The 17,767-nt window shown below is 40.9% G+C and overlaps 2 protein-coding genes across 5 annotated transcripts in view; both read left to right on the top strand.

Annotated features, from left to right (window-relative positions):
* CLIP1 (CAP-Gly domain containing linker protein 1) overlaps positions 1-5,721 on the top strand; it is a 94,059-nt gene extending 88,338 nt beyond the window's left edge. For 3 of the 4 annotated variants that reach the window (XM_007448694.1, XM_007448693.1, XM_007448695.1), the window contains 5 exons: positions 18-135; positions 213-363; positions 922-971; positions 3,120-3,244; positions 4,047-5,721. In XM_007448694.1, coding sequence (XP_007448756.1) covers positions 18-135; positions 213-363; positions 922-971; positions 3,120-3,244; positions 4,047-4,272 — 670 coding nt within the window. In that variant the 3' untranslated portion in view covers positions 4,273-5,721. Of the gene's footprint in view, positions 1-17; positions 136-212; positions 364-921; positions 972-1,995; positions 2,002-3,119; positions 3,245-4,046 lie in introns of all 4 variants that reach the window. The other variant, XM_007448692.1, reaches the window with a different exon arrangement.
* A 1,890-nt stretch (positions 5,722-7,611) lies between these two features.
* VPS33A (VPS33A core subunit of CORVET and HOPS complexes) overlaps positions 7,612-17,767 on the top strand; it is a 26,012-nt gene continuing 15,856 nt past the window's right edge. Inside the window, exons 1-4 of the mRNA XM_007448696.1 lie at positions 7,612-7,765; positions 10,264-10,329; positions 10,943-11,070; positions 11,953-12,139. Of these exons, the coding sequence (XP_007448758.1) occupies positions 7,664-7,765; positions 10,264-10,329; positions 10,943-11,070; positions 11,953-12,139 (483 nt within the window). The 5' untranslated portion in view covers positions 7,612-7,663. The remainder of the gene's footprint in view (positions 7,766-10,263; positions 10,330-10,942; positions 11,071-11,952; positions 12,140-17,767) is intronic.

Genomic DNA, 17,767 nt, shown 5'->3' on the forward strand with positions numbered 1-17,767 from the left:
ACTCTTTGGTTTTTTAGAGAATCCAAGCTAATAAAAGACGCAGATGAAGAAAAAGCTTCCTTGCAGAAATCCATCAGTATTACTAGTGCCTTACTCACAGAAAAGGATGCAGAGCTGGAAAAGCTGAGGAATGAGGTAGAGTACCACCTCGGGGACCCTGGCGGTACCCGTCTGTGTTCCGACCGGAAGCTAAGCCAAGCCGTGTGTTTCAGGTCACAGCGCTCAGGGGAGAGAACGCCTCCGCCAAGTCCTTGCGCGCAGTCGTTCAGTCTCTAGAGTCCGACAAGGCGAAGCTTGAGCTCAAGGTAAAGAATTTGGAGCTTCAACTCAAAGAAAACAAGAGGCAGCTCAGCAGCTCGTCAGGTAAAATGGCCACGTGCTTCCTCCCGACACCGCTGCTTCCCGCGGACGCGGGGTTCGTGGCGGGCGCACCCTCTGTAGGGCGGCTGCTGCGCCGCGCCGCGCCGCGCCGCGCCGACGGGGCCGCTGTGTGCCGGGCCCGCCCGCCTGTAGTCGGATGAGGCCCCACGCAGAGGGGCGCGCCTGCCGGTACCCACTTCCGGACCTTCCCGTGGTCCTGAGCATCGGCAGAAGTTTATATAAGACAGTGGGTGATAACTGCCACCCCAGCAGCAGCCGCGGCTTCTGCAGGTGCCCTGCCGGGGAGGAGGAAATGATGGCCGTGACCGTGACCGGCGTTCGTCCCCGCAGTGGGCCGGCCTGAGAGAGGACGACCGTGTCCGAGGGGTCGAGAGAGGAGACAGGAACTGCAAACGTGTTCTCAGAGAGGCGCATGTGGGGATTCCACATGAGAATGCGTTTCTAACACTGGCCCTTTCAATGCAGTAACAAGGAAATAAGATTGCAATTTTTTGAAAATCCCCTCTCCACTTTTTTTTTTTTTTTTTTTTTAAATATAAGGTAATACTGATACGCAGGCAGAAGAGGATGAAAGAGCCCAGGAGAGTCAGGTAATATTCCTTCCTTTTGCTTTGCTTACTTGCTATTTTTAAAAAATCATTTAATCTTTTGAATAGGTAATGTATTCATATGTTCTAAACATTAAACAACGTTAAAAATACATACAGTTAAAAAAAAAAATCTCCCTCCAAACACCATCTCCTGCTCAGTTCCCAGCCCCCCAAACAGGTAATCAGGGTTATTAATGTCTTTTTTATTTTTTCAGAGATTTTTTAAAATGTACATACATCCCACTGCTGCCACCAAAAAAAAAAAAAAGTACATACAAGCCAAGACTAATAGTCTTTCCACCCCCTTTTTTTTACACATATGGAGGCATATTACATAAACTGATCTGCACTTCACTTTTTATAGCTGTATAGTATGCCGTTATATGGGTGTACCATAATTTAATCAGGCCTTATTGGTTGACATGACATTTGGGAGGTTTTCTGATCTTTTAGGTGTATTATAAACAATGCTATAATGAACTGTCTTGAACACCTATCATTTTACAGATATACTAATATTTCTTTAGGATAAATTCATAGAAGTAGAATTGCTCCATAAAAGGTTGCTTCCTCATCTTCACCTTAAAAAGACAGGGCTCTTGAAAACTGTTTCCTAAAGCCAAAATTATCAAAATACCCTTAGTTTTAAAAATGGTATTATGTGGAGGCAAACTATTCTGTTTTTGGAAATGTATAGCCCACAAGCAACAAACATCTATTTTCAATTCTTATTATATATTTTGGACATACTTATCTCATTCAAAATTCAAAGGTACAAAAGCCTTCTTTCACTTTTAAATAAAAGAGAAACTCAGTGCATTAGTGATTTGTTTTAGTTATGGCATCTCCTTTGAAAGGCATGTAAGGATTCAACGCACAGCCTAATTTACCCTGAATAGCATTGTCTCTGCTTAGTTTGTATGTCTGATGAGCACAAACTTAATTCACAATGTTTTCTCTTTCCCCCTTCCTTTCCGCTTCCGTTTGTTTCATCTGCCACTGCCAACGCTTTTCTTCCAATCAGCAAATGGTTTGTTTTATGTTTCCTAATTTGTGAGCACGTGTGTGTGTGTGTGTGTGTGTGTGTGTGTGTGTGTTTTCCCACTGTACTTACATCCATTTTGTGGCTTTTTCCCCCCTTTCTGATATGTATCTGCTAACAGGATAAAGTCTTTAGAAAATACAGTTTGAGAAGTGAGATGAGATTCAGTGGGTCTTGCCTTCAGTGGCAGAAGGGAGATTCTGCAGAGAATCACAAAGCTAGTGATTTCTAGCTTTGTTTCATAACTGCCCCAGCAGGAGAAAAAGGGCAGATATTTCTTTAAAAGGTGGATATGTATGTATGAGTATATACACACACACACATGTATTTTTTAATACTGTAAAATGGGATTTTTTTTTCCCAGTGGACATTTAGAGAAATGAGACCTTTGTATCTGTAGAAGAGGGAAGAAACTTACTGATTTTTTTCTTTTCTTGGCTGCGCCATGCGGCATGTGGGATCTAGTTCCCTGACTGGGGATCGAACCCTCACCCCTTGCATTGGAAGCACAGAGTCTTAACCACTGGACCGTCAGGGAAGTCCCAAAACTTAACTGATTTTGAATTAAAGTGCCCTTGCTTTGCAAGGTTAGGACAAGAGCATTTCCTCCTGGTGGGCAGTCATCTCGTTATCCCACTGCCCCAATTCTGGGCCTAGGTGGCCTGAATGCTGCCCCTTCAGTGTGTGGCCACACCTCCTCAGGTGAAAGAGAGCTTAAGCCTTATCTTTAAAACGCCTTCCTTTTTCTCTGAAGACCCATTTACCATCCCACCGTGACTAATAAGTGAGTGTTAAATCGTAGTTGGAGGAGAATTTCCATGAGCTTTTTGAAATTACAGAACATAAAAGTCCTGGCTTAGTTGTAGTTTAGTGTAATACGTAACAGGTTACGCTTTCTGTACTCTGTGTGTGTGTGTGTGTGTGTGTGTGTGTGTGTGTGTACATAATCTAAAACACGGTTGAGTCACGGCTGCTGTGGGCCCCTGCGACTCCAGCATGTACTCTGCAGCCACAGCCTGAGAGTGTACTTGTAGACTTCTTGATGCTCCAGCGAACACATTTCAGACATTTTACACATCTGCTTTTGTTTTTTCCTAAAAAATCAGATTGATTTCCTAAATTCAGTAATAGTGGACCTTCAGAGGAAGAATCAGGATCTCAAGATGAAGGTGGAGATGATGTCGGAAGCAGCCCTGAATGGGAATGGTGACGACATGAACAATTACGACAGGTATTTCACGTCCAGCGATACTGAGCGGAACCTTAGTTCCATCTAAATAAATGTGTGTTTTTAAAGTTAGGTTCTCCAGACAGAGGGCAAATATCGCATGATGTCGCTTCTAGGTGGAATCTAAAAAAATGGTACAAATGGTACAAACAGCAATAGAGTTACAGATGTAGAAAACAAACTTACAGTTACCAGGGGGTAAAGGGGGGGGGAGGGATAAATTGGGAGATTGGGATTGACATATACACACTACTATATATAAAATAGATAACTAATAAGGACCTACAGTGTAGCACAGGGAACTCTACTCAATACTCTGTGGTGACCTATATGGGAAAAGAATCTAAAAAAGAGTGGAATTATGTACATGTATGGCTGATTTGTGTACAGCAGAAGGTAACACAACATTGTAAATCAACTATACTCCAATAAAAAATTTTTTAAAAGAATATATATATGTATAACTGAGTCACTCTGCTATACAGCAGAAATTAACAAAACGTTGTAAATCAACTATACGTCATCAGTAAAATTAAAAAAAAAAAAAAAAAAAAAGGCTGTCCAGTGGATTGGAGAAACAATTGCTTTCTGGTTATTTGGCCATAAATTGACTTCCACAAATCTGGCAAGAGAGTGTAAATGGTTTGATGTGAAAATTTAAAACGTGGACCGTAGTACTTAAACACTTGAGGCTCCCGGACTTGGCCATAATTCTTGCTTATTTTTTGTTCATTACAAGTGATACTGTCTCTTGAATTTCTTCTGATGGAGATGAGTTTCTGATTATGCACATTAACATTTGTAGTGATGACCAGGAGAAACAGTCCAAGAAGAAACCTCGCCTCTTCTGTGACATATGTGACTGCTTTGATCTCCACGACACAGAGGATTGTCCTACCCAGGCACAGATGTCTGAGGACCCCCCCCATTCCACACACCACGGCAGTCGGAGCGAGGAACGCCCCTACTGTGAAATCTGTGAGATGTTCGGGCACTGGGCAACCAACTGCAATGACGACGAGACTTTCTGATGAAGCCTCACATCCAGAACTGGGCTTTCTCAGATGCACTAGCATTTAGGCAACTGACCACCAGCATTGTGTGTGCAGACTTCAGGAGAACTCATATTATTTTTGACCCCCCATCAACAAATCTAAGAAAATACTTTGATCTTCAACAAATCTCCCTTTTAGTCTCCCCTTATAAGTTTATCAGTTAGAATAATCAATAGGTTCACCTCTGATTTTGTCTTCTTGAATTTAAAAAGTATTAACAAGACATTGCACCAGATGCCATTACATTAATTGTCCCTAGGGAGACCTCAGAGAACGACTCCTACCCTCACAATACCTTATTTAAGTAACTTTAAATTATGCTGTTACTTTTCATATTTGCACTGAAATATTTCCAGGCTGCGTTTGTATATTTAGATGTTTTGGTTAAACTTTGACACTGGAATGAGTTGAAAAAATGTGCCACTTTGTATATTCATCTACTCATTTAAAATATTTTATACGAAAAGAAATATCTGAGCTCTTTGCACTACCTGATATCAGTAGTGCCTTTATTTCAGGCTTGATGATACTTAGGTGTGATTATAAAATCATGAAACAGGTAAAGGGAGGGGGAAGCCCCCAAACTGCTGTAGGGACATTTTATAATCTCTATGCTGCACCCACTTACTCTTTTATGGTGTTTTGTTTATTGGTTTTGCATAATTTCAGCTTCTATATATTATATGTATATATTTTTGTAAAATCTCTATTTTGGGAAAAAACATATACAATGTGTCTTTCTTTTCAGATTTTTACCTTTATGAAAAAGAAAACACTTAAAATGTTCATCAGGACCTAACGGACTAGGCCAGAAATAGCATCATGTGGCTTTGCAGCTTTGTTCTTTGTGTTTTCATTTTATTTCTTTATCAGATATAAATAACTGGGAGAATTTTCTCCAGATTTTTTTTTTCCTTCTCCAGCAGATAGCCCCAGCAGTCAGTTAATTAGATAATAAGCCACTATAAAACACCTAAATTAACCAATCTACAATCTTTACACGTTTTTTTTACTGTGTTTTTAGATGAATGTACGATGAGAAATTCAACATTAATAATTTTGGATTTTCTTATCACAAAAAATAAACTGAAGGACCTCAACCACAAGAAGTTTATCAGCCAGTTTGAATCTATTTATCTTCATTTGAATGTCTCCTAGAATATGTAAAAAGTAATAAATAAATGTATCTTCCATGAGACATGTATAATAAGAACTTCTATAATTGTATATATGCCTTTGATGTATTTTCCTCTCAAGATTATCAACTATGTGTTTGACAAGTGAAAAATAAATCTGTAGTCAGTTGAAATTTGGGGTTATAAACATATTATAATAGGAACTGTTTCACAAACACAATATGTAAAGCAATATTAAAATCTGAGCAAACAAGTGTTCTGTATCTACTTTAATAAATGGTTATTCTTTTTGGCCAGTGTAGTCAACTGGTATTATTCTCAGGTTTATTTGTCATAATGGTTTTTCTTTAAGTGAGCGAGCACTAGAGATCCAAATAGCAATTTCTACTGCAGTCTGTCGATAAACTGCTTTTAAGAAATTCTCTCAAAGCATTCTGTGACCTATTCAGCATAAGATAAATACCCAAGGTGGTTATCCATTGCGATGTCTCACTACATTACCTGACAGAAATGTAAGTGGCACCATGTAGTACCCACTACCTATTACAGCATGAAGTTTTGGAAGGAAACTCTGTGAAAGCTGTTGTGGTATTTTCCAAAATGATAACTGAACCAAGCAATCTGTTTTATGAGCTCTGACCCCCCCCACACAGGTAGATATTTCCAAAGCAGAGTTACCAGCTGAACATTATTTTGACCTAAAAATTACCCTGACGGTGGTCTTCGACTTCACCATTGACCGAATTGATGAAAAGACTCAAAACTATGAACTACATTTGTTGTGGTGACCATTTCACAACATATACGTATATCAAATCATTATGTTGTACACCTAAAATTAGTATTAAATATCCATTATATCAATTAAAAATCCATTTTAAAAAGAAAAAAACTCGAACACTAAAAAAGTCTGTGATATTTATAGGGCACCTGTGGTAGTATTGCAGGATCACCAGTTGGGTCTTTACACAAATAAAACACCTCTGTTGATCGTTTAGAATCCTGGCCCTGTTTGCAGAGGATCGCTTATCATCCTAGTCTTGCTCGTTTGCACCCACGCATGCCTGAGAGTTCGCTAACCGTGGGCATCTTTACCTCCTACGTCGGTGTGCCCTCATTTACCAGTTCAGGACATGGCCTGCTGAGCTCAACATTTATTCTCACAGATGGTGCTAAAATAATACATGTTCTCAGTTGAGCAAAAAACCTGCGCACGTGAGAAGAGTTTGTGTTACAGGTTGAGAAGAATCCCTGTGAAAATCGGGTGAGAACTAGGGCATGGAACAGTCTACACGTGTGGAAACATGTTATTTTAAAATTAAATGTCTTTGATAGAGTCAAGAAGTTGAGAGTGGAAGTATGTAAATATGTATAGTTGATTACTGTATCATCTCCAAATTCCACTTTGCTTATTCATACTCCATGGTAATTGCTTAGCGAGTCCTTTCTTAGTAACAGTGTATAAAGGGGTTGAAGGGAGCCAGGCAAGACCAGACATTTTCAAGACCCTTTCACCAGATCCCAAATAGCCAATTTTACACCTCAAAGAACTGAAACGGATATGTCTTCCTAATAAGTTATTTATTTAGCAATTATTAAATAACAGGCACCCTGCTAAGCCTTTTACATAAATCACACGATGTAAATTACATCCTGTTTCACCCTCGCAACTCACGAGGTAACATGCGGATTTTACCTAGATTCCACATCGAATAGTATTTGTGTGAAATACCATGTCGCGTGAATGTCTACTAGGAAGAGCTGAACAGACAAGCCACTCAAGGTTCCCTCAACCCTTAGCCATTTTTGTAGATTTTAGTCGACAAACCAACAGGGCAAAGCGCAGGACCTTTTTGATTGCTATAATTTAAAAGATTTCCATTCAAGTTTAGCTTCGTTACCATCTTACAGCGAGTATGCTTGCTGCTAAGATGAAAGTCTCGATTTTTAAACGGGACGAGTAGGATCTGGTCTCTGCCCTTAAACCCAATCCTCAGCGCCCAACTGAGGTGCCCTGGACTGAGGCGGGGTCTGGACGGGTCTGTCGCTCGTGGGGAGCCTCGGAATCCACGCAGTGGAAGAAAGAGGCGGGCGCTAGGGCCTGGGGAGAGAGCAGCAGACACCCGCCCCTCGTCACGTGAACACGCCGTCACGTGACAGCGTCTGTGGGCCGAGCGTCGGGGTAAAGCCGATCCGGTTGGATTGCAGGGAAAAGAGTGCGACGGGGCAAGATGGCGGCGCACCTGTCCTACGGGCGAGTGAACCTGAACGTGCTGCGCGAGGCGGTGCGTCGCGAGCTGCGCGAGTTCCTGGACAAGTGCGCGGGAAGCAAGGTGAGGGACAGTGCGCGGCGACACCGCCCTCCGGCGCCGTCCGGCCTGGCCTGATCAGGTCCCTGACCGCCTGGGCGTACGAGGTGTACGAGGTTTCCTAGGGCTTCCAGGAGGAGAGCCGGCGGGAATGCTAAGTCGGGGAGAGGGGCCCGCCGGTGGGGCCTGGGGCGTCCAGCCCGCAGTCCGCGTGGCATCGTGATTGTTTTATGGCAGCAGAATAAGCCACCGTGCTGTCTCAGCCCCTAGTGAACCAGCTTGTGGTCAGGTCGAGGGGCGGATCTGGTGCCCCCCAGCTCCCACCCTAGACACTGGAACTGGTGAGGCGGGCCCGGCCCAGGGACGTAGCTGGTCCAGTGTCCATTCATTACCATGATCATATGTGTCGTTACAAATCATATCCTCAAAAGTATGAAGCACCCAGCACCTTACAACCTGCTGCTCCCTCGGATTATGAGAAGTTGTAGCTATTTGAGGTTTTAACGTCGGCTTCCTTAAATAGTATTGTTCCTCCGGTTAGTCGTTTATTAGCACCCAGCTCACAATGGAATCAGAAACTGTAGATTAGAGACTTCATAGGATTTCTTTTAAGTGGTATTACCTCTCCTCTCTCCCCTTAGGATTCATCAGTCCCTCTAAGTAACTGGCAATACAACTCTGAAGAGAAAAGGAAAATTGGGGAAACTCAGGAATCAGTATTAGAAAGAATATGACCTCAGGAGGTAGAGTGGATGCTAGAAGCAATTGAGAGGCAACAAAAGCAGGCTAAGTCCTACGTGCCCAGTTCAAGCTCAGGAAATAAATCTGAAATCTGAATGAGATCATGGATTGTATCAATGTCAATATCCTGGTTGTAATACCTATTGTACTATAGTTTTGCAAAATGTTTCCACTGGGGGAAACTGGGCAAAGTGTACTAGGGGGTCTCTGTGTTGTTTCTTACAACTGAATATTAATCTAGTTACCTCAATAAAAATTTCAATTAAAAATGAAAGAAAAAGAAATCACACTGGAGTTTAGCAGTAGTAGGGCCCCAGAGCACTACCCTGTGGGGTCATTAAGTCCTAGGTTGGAGTCCTGACTCCCTTATGCTGTGTACGTACGTCCAAGGTCCCTATATGGCCTTGGACGTTACTTAAACTTTCTGAGCTTTTAAAAATTTCCTCTTCTGGGACTTCCCTGGTGGCGCAGTGGTTAAGAATCCTCCTGCCAATGTAGGGGACACGGGTTTGAGCCCTGGTCCGGGAAGATCCCACGTGCTGTGGAGCAACTAAGCCCATGCACCACAACTACTAAGCCTTCGTGCCACAACTACTGAAGCCGGTGCGCCTAGAGCCCGTGCTCCACAAGAGAAGCAGCCACAATGAGAAGCCCCCGCACTGAAACGAAGAGTAGCCCCTGCTCGCTGCAACTGGAGAAAGCCCGCACGCAACAAGACCCAAAACAGCCAAAAATAAAAATTAATTAATTAGCTTAAAAAATAAAGTATACAATTCAGTTAAAAAAAATTTCCTCTTTTGTCAAAATAAGATTTGTAGTACCTATATCAGAGGTTTTAATTTTTATAATTCGACTTTATGATACTTATATATAAAATACAAGTTGAGGACTTCCCTGGTGGTGCCGTGGTTAAGAATCTGCCTGCCAATGCAGGGGACGAGCCCTGGTTCATGCCGCAGAGCAATTAAGCCCTTGTGCCACAACTACTGAGCCTGCGCTCTAGAGCCCGTGAGCCACAACTACTGAGCCCGAGTGCTACAACTACTGAGCCCGAGTGCCACAACTCCTGAGGCCCGCGCACCTAGAGCCTGTGCTGCGCAACAAGAGAAGCCACCGCGATGAGAAGCCGTAGCCCCCGCTCGGGAGAAAAAGCCTGCGTGCAGCAAGAAAGACCCAATGCAGCCAAAAATAAATAAATAAATTAATTAATTAAAAAATAAAATAGGGCTTCCCTGGTGGCGCAGTGGTTGAGAGTCCGCCTGCCGATGCAGGGGACATGGGTTTGTGCCCCGGTCCGGGAAGATCCCACATACCGAGGAGCGGCTGGGCCCGTGAGCCATGGCCACTGAGCCTGCGCGTCCGGAGCCTGTGCTCCGCAACAGGAGAGACCACAACAGTGAGAGGCCCACGTACCGCAAAAAAAAAATTAATTAATTAATTAATTAAATAAAATACAAGTTGAGTTGTTGCAATTGGCAGTTTCCATGTGGTTCGGTCTAATAATAATACCATGACACAGATACACAGCAAAGTACAGTCCTTCTTTCCTTTGAGGCCAGTGACTAGGTCTTAACTTTCCCATTTACCACCAGTAACATCACTTACCCTGATGCTCTTTTTTAAGACCTGTAGGATATGAATGTGACCAGAGCCAGTTACAATCTTTGTTAATTCAAACTTTGAGGCCAATAGTTCTACTACGTATGACTGCTATTTTCTGTTGATATTGTTGAAATTCCTGATATTAACTGTAATAAGAGAATGTTCCTCCCCTCTTATAGGCAATAGTTTGGGATGAGTACCTCACAGGACCATTTGGCCTGATTGCACAGTATTCACTACTGAAGGTAAATGAGCTCTTTGGGTTTTGTTCAGGGATTGATAATTCTGTACTTTAGGGACCTCCCTGGCAGTCCAGCTGTTAAGACTCTGCGCTTCCACTGCAGGGGGCGCGGGTTCGATCCCTGATCCAGGAAATAAGATCCCGAATGCCGCGAGTTGCGGTCATAAATTTAAAAATTTAATTTAATTTAATTTAAAAAATTAATAATAATTCTGTACTTTAGCAATAATAATAAGCTTACATTTCCTCCTGAGTAGTTGGCTTGCAAGGCTGTTTGGTTTTTATAAACACCTATACCAATGCCCGGCTAACATTTTGTATGCAGCAGTCCTTCAGCTGATGATTCTATACTGATCCTAATTACTAGCATCGTATTATGTGACTGTTACCTGCTGTCTTTGATAGTTCATCACGTGAGAGTCATTTAAATTCAGATACAGTAGCAGTGACTTCGTCCTGAAACCTTGTCCTTTACACAGCTGGCTTTGGGAAATCTAAATTTTGATAACAAAGTATTGATGTACATTTGACTGGGAGTGTTTATGATGTCTGAGTCTGGATACCATACGTAAATTTCAGGGGTTTTGTTAACCTTTTGTGTGTGTGTGTTTTCCTAGGAACATGAAGTGGAAAAAATGTTCACGCTTAAAGGAAGTCGTTTGCCAGCAGCTGATGTCAAGAATATTATTTTTGTTGCCAGACCCAGGCTAGAATTGATGGATATAATCGCTGAAAATGTGCTCAGGTATCTCTCAGAGCTTATGTTTGGGCCAAAAGAAGTTAATCCTTCTCGTGGTTTTAATGTCCTGAGCATTTCATTGTGAACCCCCTCTCTTGCCAGTACCTTGGAAAGTGGTCTTTCGGAAAAACTGGGACAGGCACGGAAGCATACAACGAAGGAAAGCGGGAAACTTGTGACATTGTTCAAACAGTTTGAGAGGGCGGTTATCATAAAACCCCATTCTTTCAGGACAGCTAAAAGTTTGGACGTGTATCAGTAGAAAGGACACTGATTTTAAAAACAAAAAACAAACAAAACACCTCTAATGGTTATACTGAATATAAGGTGCTTGAATTTCATAAGCAAAGTAAGAGCTGATTAAAATTTTATTTAGCATCCAGTCTAGAGAGAGGAAGTTCTCTCAGCCCAGTCTGTACTCTGTGGTATAATCGATTGATGTGGCCCCTAAAAACTTAAAAGCATATGGGCTATTTTGAGAAGTCCAGTGTCGAGGAGACATAGGAGTCAAGAGCGATGTTTCGTTTTAATATGAGACGCTGTGGCTGCATTGGTTTGGTTAAAGAACAATTTGTTTTCAACAAGACACAGATATCCTGTTTCAATAAACCTGAGAGCTTTAATGCCCCCGTAAATAGTTTAAGAGAAAGCTAGAAAATGCAAATACTGGCTATGAATCAACGCTTTCATGTCAGGGAAAAAAAAAAAGAGAGAGAGCGAGCGAGAAAGCGACTGTTAACAGTTTGGGTCTGAAAGTCAATGTTCATATGTTTATCTAGCCAGCATTTATTTAGTGCCTCCTGTGTGCCCGGCAGTTTGAATAAAGTAAGTGGAAGAGTCTGTGACTCTAAAGAGCTTGTAAGCTAACAAATGTTCCTTCTTTTGCAGTGAAGACAGACGTGGCCCAGCAAGAGATTTCCACATTTTGTTTGTGCCACGACGTAGCTTATTGTGTGAACAGCGGTTGAAAGATCTAGGTGTTTTGGGATCCTTTATTCATAGGGAGGAGTACAGCCTAGATCTCATTCCATTTGATGGGGATCTCTTATCCATGGAATCAGAGGGTGCATTCAAAGTAAGTTTGGCGTTTTCTTTTTTAACGTCAGGCTTTAATTTTTGTCAAATTTGTGAGCATGATGGTCATGTTAATCTCAGGTGTACAGCAGAGTGATTCAGTATTTTTGCAGATTATATTCCATTATAGGTTATTAAAAGATATTAGGTGTAATTCCCTGTGCTATACAGTAAATCCTTGTTGCTTATCTATTTTATGTATTCTAGTTTGTATCTGTTGGTCCCATACCCCTAATTTGTCCCTCCCCTCTTCCACTCCCCACCGGTAACCACTAGTTTGTTTTCTATGTTTCTGTGCGTCGGTCTCTGTTTTGTGTATACATTCATTTGTATTATTTTTTTAGATTCCACGTATGAGTGATATTATGTAGTATTTGTCTTTGTTTTACTTCACTAAGCATAATATTCTCTAGGTCCATCCATGTTGCTGCAAATGGCAATATTTCATTCTTTTTAGTTTTTTAAGGAACCTCCATACTGTTTTCCAGTGGCTGCACTAATTTACATTCCCACCAACAGTGTAGGAGGGTTCCCTTTTCTCCACACCCTCTCCAGCATTTATTATTTGTAGACTATTTTTTAAAATTAATTTTTATTGGAGTATAGTTGCTTTACAATGTTGTATTAGTTTCTGTTGTGAGCAAGGTGAATCAGCTATACGTATACATATATCCCCTCTTTTGGGGATTTCCCTGTAGGTTCTCATTAGCTATCTATTTTATACATAGTGGTGTATATATGTCAGTCCCAATCTCCTAATTCATCCCACCCTCCGTCCCCCCGCCTTGGTATCCATGCGTTTGTTCTCTACATCTGTGTCTCTGTTTCTGCTTTGCAAATAACTGATGGCCATTCTGACCAGTGTGAGGTGATACCTCATCGTAGTTTTGATTTGCATTTCTCTAATAATTAACGATGTTGAGCATCTTTTCATGCGCCTATTGGCCATCTGTGTGTCTTCTTTGGAGAAATGTCTATTTAGGCCTTCTGGCTTTTTTTTTTTTTTTTTTTGGTATGGTACGCGGGCCTCTCACTGTTGTGGCCTCTCCCATTGCGGAGCACAGGCTCCGGACGCACAGGCTCAGTGGCTGTGGCTCACGGGCCCAGCCGCTCCGTGGCATGTGGGATCTTCCCAGACCGGGGCATGAACCCGTGTCCCCTGCATGGGCAGGTGGACTCTCAACCACTGCACCACCAGGGAAGCCCTTTCTGCCTATTTTTTGATTGAGTTGTTTGGTTTTTTGTTATGGAGTTGTAGGAGCTGTCTGTATATTTTGGTGATTAAGCCCACGTCGGTTTCATCATTTGCAAATATTTTCTCCCAGTCCATAGGTTGTCTTTTCGTTTTGTTTGTGGTTTCCTTTGTTGTGCAAAAGCTTATAAGTTTGATTAGGTCCCATTTGTTTATTTTTGCTTTTATTTCTATTGCCTTGGGAGACCAACCTAAGAAAACATTGGTATAATTTATGTCAGAGAATGTTTTGCTTATGTTCTCTTCTAGGAGTTTTATGGTATCATATATTATATTTAAATCTTTAAGCATGGCACATTTTTAGAATTGGGCATTTATCTTTTTGTTATAAGAGTTTTAAGAATTCTTAATATATTCTGGATGTGAGTCTCTTACCAGATATTTGATTTGCAAATATTTTCTCCCATTCTGTGGGTTCTTTTCACTTTTTGGTGAAAGGGATATTTCAATGCACCAAAGATTTTAACTTTGATGAAGTTCGATTTATCTGTTTTTTTCTCTTGTTGCTTATGCTTTTGGTGTCGTATCTGATCTAAGGTCATGAATTTACTCCTATGTTTTCTTCAAAGAATTTTACGATTTTGGTCCTACATCTAGGTCTTTTATGTGTTTTGAGTTTATTTTTATCTGATGTGAGGTCGGGGTCCAACTTCCTCCTGCATGTGCAGATATGCATGTGGATATCCATGTGTTCCAGCACCATTTGCTGAAAGAGTATATTTTCCTCAGTTAATTGTCTTGGTACCCTTGTCGAAAATCGATTGTCCCTAAATGTGTTTATTTCTGGTGTCTCAGCTCTACCCCATTGATCAGTATGTCTGTCCTTAATGCCAGTAACACACTGTCTTGATAAATGTAACTTTGTAGTAAGCTTTGAAATTTGGAGGTACGAGCCCTTCAAAGTAGTATATCACTTTTTTTCTTTCAGTTTGTGTTGTTTTAGTCTTAATAAATCCTTCTCTACCTGAAGACATAGAAAATCTTGTATTTTCCTTTAAAAGTTTTGAAGTTTTGCTTTTCATATTCAGGTCTTTAATTCAGCTTGAACCATATGTTTGGAGTGTGTGGTGTGAAGTAGGGACTAATTTATTTTTATCTGTATTTTTCCATATGGGGCTTATTTATTTTTTCCATATAGTGCCAGTTGTTCCCGTGCAATTTTTCGCCACTGATTATTTTCGGCGCGTGTTTGTTAGCGAATATGCATATCTTTGTTCCCCAGTTCTGGATGGTTTTTCCAAATGTAATTTTATATATTGCTTTTGTTTACAACTTTATTTCAAAGAATGCTTTCTCTCATAAGAATATTACTTTATTTTGAAAAAAGTAATTTGAAAATCTTTCGTAAACATAATCTTGTGTACATGAAAATTTTCTTTGAGTAAGAAAGGGTACAGAATGAAAAGTAAGCCACTCTCCACCCAATTCTCAAAATGCCATACCTCCCAGAAGCAATCACTATTACTTGTTCTTTTTTAATTTGTTTTTGGAAGTGCTTTAGGCAGCTACAGCTCGTAGTATATATGAGCTTTTATTCAAATGGTAGCATATCCTATATAACTTCGGTAACTTGCGTTATTCTCTTAATAATATATCTTGGAGTCATTTTCTACCATCTATGAAAATACTTTTTTATTCTTAGCTGAAGCTGCATACTGTTCCATTGTTTGGATGTACAATGATTTATTAAGTCAGTCCCCTTTTGAAGGACATTTTGTTGTTTCTCATCTTATGCTTTTAGAGGCAGTGCTACAGTGAATTACCTCATGCATAGATCACTGTACACGTGGGCCCTGTATCTGTAGGCTCTTTACCCGCCTTTGACATTTGTCTTTTGACTTAGCTTATGGTAGTTTTTGCTATGCATACTTTCTTAGTGTAATCGTATTTATCTGTATTTCCTTCTTTGAGTTATGCGTATGTGACGTTGATGCTGCTGGTTTGGAGACTAGAACTTTTGAGAACCACTCGTGTTGTGCAAAAAATCATTTGAAACTCTTTCTTCCCTAGTATGTCATTACAGTGACCACTGCTTTCAAAGAGTGAACCTGAGGAAGAGCTCAGTGGAGCCACTGATGAATTTTATAACCAGGAGAGTTTCTTGGCTCTTCTTTTCAGCCATGTTCCCCACTGATTTGCTTACAGTAAATCTCTTCCAATGATGGTACAGATTTCCCGCCCCCCAACATTTCATATGAAAATTTTCAAATATACAGAAAATTTGAAAGAATGGTACAGTGAACACCCGTATACTCATCACCTAGGTTCTGAAATTAACATTTTGCTATATTAGCTTTATCGCGTAGCTATAATGGTATACCCTCATGTAATTAATTCACATCCGTGTAATTAATGTGAATTGGTAGCAGCTGAGGAAAACTTGTCCTGGCATGACAAAACCTGTCCAGAGGAGAGATTTCCTGTTTATTTAACCACTGGTTTGCAAAAAAAGAACAGAATTCTTTTCTGCTGAGAATTTCAAGCCCTTGGCCTATATATGTTCACTTTAAGATTCTATTTTAGAAGTCAAAGATTTCGCCTGGATAATAAAGCTGAGAGTTCTACCTAATGTTAAATTCAAGCCCGATTTCTGGTAGAGTTGAGGTCATTTTACTTATTTATGTGATTTTAAACAGTGAGCATAATTTAGCTTTTCATGGCCTCAGGAGGCACACGTACATCTCTCTGTGCTTTTGGGCCATGATTATGACCGTCTTGAACATTGCACTGCACAGAACGTGGGAATTAGAGTTCAGCTCATTGAACTCTAATGCTTAGTCACAGGGCTTAAACTATTGGGGCCTTCATATGTGTATATAGAAATCAGTATACATAAAATCTACCTACCTCCTTTGTAAAAACTGCAAGGTAGCAGACGGTAGAGGCCTCCCTTCTGAGGCGGCGGTGCGGGTGCTACCTGCTGGGGCTCTGCTCCCCTGCACGAGCCCGCGCATCCTTCCCGGCGAGGTCCCCGCGTGGCGCGACCAGGCCCGGTGGCACGGATGTTTCCATGCAGGCGATTTTTTTTTTTTTGCGGTATGCAGGCCTCTCACTGCTGTGGCCTCTCCCGTTGCGGAGCACAGGCTCCGGACGCGCAGGCTCAGCGGCCATGGCTCACGGGCCCAGCCGCTCCGTGGCATGTGGGATCTTCCCGGACCAGGGCACGAACCCGTGTCCCCTGCATCGGCAGGCGGACTCTCAACCACTGCGCCACCAGGGAAGCCCCCATGCAGGCGATTTTGACAGCCGTCATCATACCAAGCTATTAAGAAATGTGATGTCAGTCTGGAGGACGGATAATATATAAGCCAGTTCTTGACAGGCTGTCTTACACGGAAACATCTGAGACCATCAGTCCACTTCATTTTGCCATTGAACATGATCCCTATAAGCATGTAATACATAATTGTTGAAATGTAACTAAAATGTGGAAAACATGTATATCTTCTTCTGGCTCAAGGAATATTATTACAAAAGAGTTAAAAACTGTGGCCTTTCATTTATACAAATGGAAAATTGTATTGACTTCTCTCAAGTAGTAAGGTAAGGGAAGAAAAATAAAGTTTTCTCCAGCCTATGCCCTAGTCACAGTACCATATTTTTTTCTCCTTAAGACTTTCAAAGCAAAGTTTAAAGGACCTGCATGATTGAATGAGTTTATGTTGTCCTTTTAATAATTTTAGAATGTAAAGTTTTCCTTAAAAGGTCTTGCTTATAGGCTGGTGTTATGTGAGTGAAGCACTATGATTTCAGTTAAAATCAAAACCGCCTACCCTTTTTTTCCCCAACCTGAAGTAAGAATTGCCTACAATTAAGTCAAGAAAACAACACATTCCAAGTAATTACAAGTACACCTGTTTAAAATTCATTTTCATTGGTTTGATAAACATAGAAAAACAAAACAAAACAACAAACAAAAAAACTGCCAGGTATTCTATGGCGTAGGCATGTGGGACTTTGAGGTCAAAAAAATATGTGTATTTAAATGTTAAAGGGTATTAGCATTTGTCCCTCCAAAAATGTCCTCATGGCTTGAAATACCAGGTGATTCCACAAGCACAGAATACAGGGATATTAGTACAAATAATAATCCCACCACCAATTATAATAGAGCAAAAAATTCAAGATTAATATGTCATCATCTTTTAAATTTTTTAAAAAAAGAATTACAAAAAGAACGTCTATAGTAATACAACTTTTTAAGTTTAAAAAAATGAATACAATTTTGAGAGATATTCCCTAATATTGTTTTTTCTTGAATTTTTAGCTTAGCTCTGCTCTGATAGGGAGTTTTAAGTAATTTTTCAAGAAAGTATGTCTTCGGACATTCTTGAGTTGGACATGTCGTATGCAGTGAAATGTTAAAATCATCAGACT

The sequence above is a fragment of the Lipotes vexillifer genome, unplaced genomic scaffold (genome assembly GCF_000442215.2).
Source record: "Lipotes vexillifer unplaced genomic scaffold, Lipotes_vexillifer_v1.1 scaffold21, whole genome shotgun sequence".
Classification (NCBI taxonomy): Eukaryota; Metazoa; Chordata; class Mammalia; order Artiodactyla; family Lipotidae; genus Lipotes; species Lipotes vexillifer.